General features: G+C 35.5%; 1 protein-coding gene across 1 annotated transcript; it reads left to right on the forward strand.

The window, feature by feature from the left end:
• Positions 1 to 1,472: 1,472 nt before the first annotated feature.
• Positions 1,473 to 2,303, forward strand: LOC126891236 (uncharacterized). Its single transcript, XM_050660418.1, has 2 exons — positions 1,473 to 1,700; positions 1,764 to 2,303. The coding sequence occupies exons 1-2, from the start codon at positions 1,473 to 1,475 to the stop codon at positions 2,301 to 2,303; spliced, it is 768 nt and encodes a 255-aa protein (XP_050516375.1).
• Positions 2,304 to 4,378: the final 2,075 nt, after the last annotated feature.

The following is a 4,378-nucleotide window of genomic DNA, read 5'->3' on the forward strand; positions in this document are numbered from 1 at the left end:
AAAGTAAAAAAAAAACATTTGTTCAAAAATCTGTAAAAAATATTCAAATATTGTTAATCACATTCTAATAGCGTGGAAAAGTTGGGGAATGGTACGCCAATAACCAGAAAAATACCTTAATTATTGCTGATTATATTCTTCAGATCGCGCATAAGGGTTAAACTTTAGAAAAAGATCTGTTGATTTCATAACATGTATCATCATATTTAGACAAACCCACTCTTCGTTCATTTCAGCAATAACCATTTGCTGAAATGACCCAGAACTCACCTGCGCGGAGGTGGCTGCAAATCGAGTTCCACCCACACCCTACCCAACCATCCAACCAATTTAGGCGTGGGGCTCTAACTTATGGGTTTTGCCTTGAAATTTTGTTTAGTTTCAAAAATTGACCCATTATTTTCATAGCCCTAGATTTCAAAGTAGCTCTTATATACCCATCTCTGTTGTGATGTCCGCACACTTTGCCTGCTGCTTCCGTCACTAGCTTGACGCATCTCTCAACAGCTTGAGTGTGACATGGGTATTTTAAAAACTCAAAGTCTGGTATATTTTCGTCCGTTATGAGAGATGAAATTATCTCTGTTATTATCTTCTCCATTAAAGGAGGTGGTGTAAGTATACATGTATTCCAATCTATCAATTCGATATTGTCCGTAGCATTAAAATTTAGTATGGGAACCTTAAATGTTCTAACACTTTCTGTCGTCATCTTCTGATTCTTAGACTTAAGCACCCTCCTGTAACCTAATTCTCGGATGTGTCGTCTCTCATCTGTTACCATCGCCAACAGCATGTTCTCTGGATGACAGAAGTACGCATTTCTAGCGATGACAGGATCGATAATATTTTTAATGTTGTCTGGAAAATTCCTTGTAGTTTCCACGACTTTAAATATGTGTTTGGGCCAGTATTTCACTGAATGATATTGTTTTATATCAAACCATACAGGAGCATATGTCATCATAATATAATCCACTAGTGTCTTTAACTCTCTTGAAGGACTTGGTTGGGAGATGTATAGTCTTAAAACACGGTTAGCACATGTTAACCAACGGGACTGACTGATTGGCCCAGGATCTTTTACAGCAAATTCTGGTTCACAGTGTCCGGTCTGGATTGCTTTTACCATGTCCAAAAGGTACAACTGGTCTTTACTCAGATCTTTTTTGTAATACTGATACTTTCTGATTGGATTGGTAAGTAATCTACAACTGGGGCCCGTTTCACAAAACTACAAGTGTTGTTAGTAACAATTGTTAATATTCAGCACTTGTAATCACAAGTTGTTAATAACTAGCGTTTCACAAAAAAAATATTTAACTTGTTCGTTACATGTGTACTTCACATTTGTCAGCAACAAGTGTACTTCACGCATGTTAGTTACAAGTTTGTAAATAAACATAACCTTAAAATAGTTTTGTTGACAATTTATTAGTTAAACGTCAGTCGTTATTTATAATTCTGTGACAATGTCGAAAAGCGTCTTAAATGGTACTAAAATTATACTTTTAAAAGAGATTAGAGATAAGACAGCAATTCTTTTCGGCAGCTTTTCCGACAAATTAACAAAAAAAGACAAAATAGAATGTTGGAAAACTGTGCACCAAAAATCCACCAGTTTAGGGCTTGTGCCTCCAAATAAGGATTGGACTTACAGCCGTGATGTATTTTGGCAAAATTTAAAGAAAACAACAATGGTAAGTGTTAGCGTTTAATTTGCCAAAGTGTAAGCGTATCTGACACTTTTTTTCGTATTGCAGAAGAAAGTTGATAACAGGAGGAAAACTGGTTCAGGTGGAGGCACAGATTCTAAATTTACAGAAATGGACAATGTAGTTCTCGACATTCTTGGGCCGGATAATCCAATTCTGTGTAGTCTCGGCATTTCCGAAACTTGGGAGCAAGATCCTGAGAACGTTGAACAAGAAATAGAAAATTCAAACCATTTGCAAGATCACGGTGCAACAAACAAAATTAAAAACACTAATGTGTTTATTTCTACTGGGAGCAGCAGTGTACCTACTGCATCTTGTGCAAAAAGGAAAAAGTCGAAAATATCTAATGAAAATGACCCAATTGACGAAGCATTAATCGATTTAAAGAAGAAAAAATTACAACACCAAATTGAAATCCTTGCAAAAGAAAGTTGTCTAAAAACATTAGAGATTTTAAAACTAGAACGGGAACTACATGTGACCCCTTCAAAATTCACTGCATCGTTCGATTCTGCTGTAACCTACCTCATAAATGTAGAAGAGTCACCTACCAGTGAAAGCGTGGAATATTCGACCATTGTTTGAGAAGTTATGTTATTGTTATATTTGATTTTTTAATGAATTATAAGAAAAACGTTTTGTTTATAAAAATTACTTCTTTGATTTTTAATTCATTATTATGCTAAGTATTTGTTAAATGTTTTGGAAATTATTTTTTCGTTTAAATAAAAAGTAAATATTGTGTATTATTCTATATTTATTTATTTTATATTCTTTATTGTTTTAAAGTTACACTGGAACTAGTTTCTATTTCTAAAATAATTTATCAACTCCTGTTGTCTTTGTCTTGCATTCAAAGGAGCTGGTTGTCCGGCTATTTCGTTATCGTCTTCCATTTCTTCATTATCTATTTGTCGGTTTATATTCATTCTCTCCCGAGTAATGTTATACAGCGCCGTGCAGCATTTGAAAACATTGGCTGCATATACTGGACTCAAACGAAAGTAGTTAAGATAAGGAAATTTCTCCTTTAATACGCCTAAAGCATTTTCGACTAAACGCCGTGTTTTCTTATGTGCTCTATTGTAGGTAGCCACAGCCTCATTCACATTCACCTCAATTGGGGTCATAAGCCAATCTAATAGAGGGTATCCAGAGTCACCTAGAATTATTCTATTTGGAATTGGATGCCAACCAGCTTCCATTCTCTGAAAAAGGGTGCTATTTCTCAGTACTCTCGCGTCATGAACACTTCCCGGCCAAATTGCACTAACATAATAGATTTTCAAGTCTGGTCCACAAACAATCATACAATTAATAGAGTGATTTCCATTGCGATCAACAAAAGCAAGTTCGGTTTCAGTTGGAGCATCTATTTTAATAAGCGTCCCATCAATACAACCTATAACTTGGGGCAATCCTGCTATTGCAAAGAATTCTGCAGTCGTATTTAAAATATTTGCCGGCCAAGCAACAACTTGATGAAATTTTCTTTGGTTAATTGCGTGTACCACTTTTTTTACACATCTACTGACACTTGCTTTGCTGACCCCATGAGTATCTGCTATGACGTGATATTGTCCTCCACTGCCTAGCCAGTGTAATGCTATACACAATTGCATTTTTGTTGCCAGTGCATAAGAGCGATTCGTTGGATGCGCTAAGACAGGTGCAATGTCTATACGAAGTTGTTCCATTTGTATAGAAGTCATCCGAAAACGTTCATTAAACTCGTAAATTGATGGAAAATCACTATTAATTCTTGGTCTGAATATTCTCCGGCTTCTTCTTTGAACAAATACCTCATTTTCATTTTCTGACGAAGAGCTGCTACTAGACAACATTTTTCCTACACTTATTACACTTGTCAAACCAACTACCTACCTTCAAAGTTAGGTAGAAAATGTTTAGTTCACTACAACTGTCAACTACAAACTTGTAAATTATTCTTGTGTTGAACAAGTAAATTGTTGGTAGCTTACAAGTAATTTACTTGTAAAATTGTAAAATTCACTAGTGAATGACTTCAATGGAATGTATGACGCCACTTTTCCAACCGGTATTTATAACCGTGCCATCACATCCGATTGCTTCTACTGAAGTTATATCAAAATCATTATCATTTAAATTTTTTTAAATAGATTTGGCTATTTCAACTCCTGTACCGTCATTTGGCGTTACGTGGCCAATGAACTGGCTACCTGGTTCACTGATTATTTAAATGTGTTCCTCTTTTAAAGTTCTTCGATACATTTTCTTTCCTACCTTTTCTTGCACAATAGTTTCATATTTTCTATCATCAAAGTAAATTCCATTTAGCAGTCTTGACTGATTTGCTTCTTCTTTCACAGTTTGGCGAGCTTTCTGCTTTTCTCTTCTTATCTTATTTTTGTCGATAACTTTGGACATGTTCAAATCTGATACAATCCCTAGATCATTTAGAACACCAGAAGCTATATCAGCTGTAGCTCTGTCAGACACACCATATCTATCGCTTAATAAGGCAGCAGACGGCAATTTACAACGCATTTGAGAGGTTGACGTTCCTGGCTGCGATAAATTGGTTTCACTGTTTCTTTCTTTAGGTGGCTTTCGAGTAGATCCTGTTTTATTTGTATCAATATCAGTATCAGGGTAGGATTCTGAAGTTGTTACTTCTT

The sequence above is a fragment of the Diabrotica virgifera genome, chromosome 9 (genome assembly GCF_917563875.1).
Source record: "Diabrotica virgifera virgifera chromosome 9, PGI_DIABVI_V3a".
Taxonomy (NCBI): domain Eukaryota; kingdom Metazoa; phylum Arthropoda; class Insecta; order Coleoptera; family Chrysomelidae; genus Diabrotica; species Diabrotica virgifera.

Bases quoted from the DNA above. Each gene is read 5' to 3' on its own strand.
- LOC126891236 (XM_050660418.1), top strand. From the start codon at position 1,473: ATGTCGAAAAGCGTCTTAAATGGTACTAAAATTATACTTTTAAAAGAG. The intron at 1,701-1,763 runs GTAAGTGTTAGC...TTCGTATTGCAG, and splicing joins ATTTAAAGAAAACAACAATG to AAGAAAGTTGATAACAGGAG.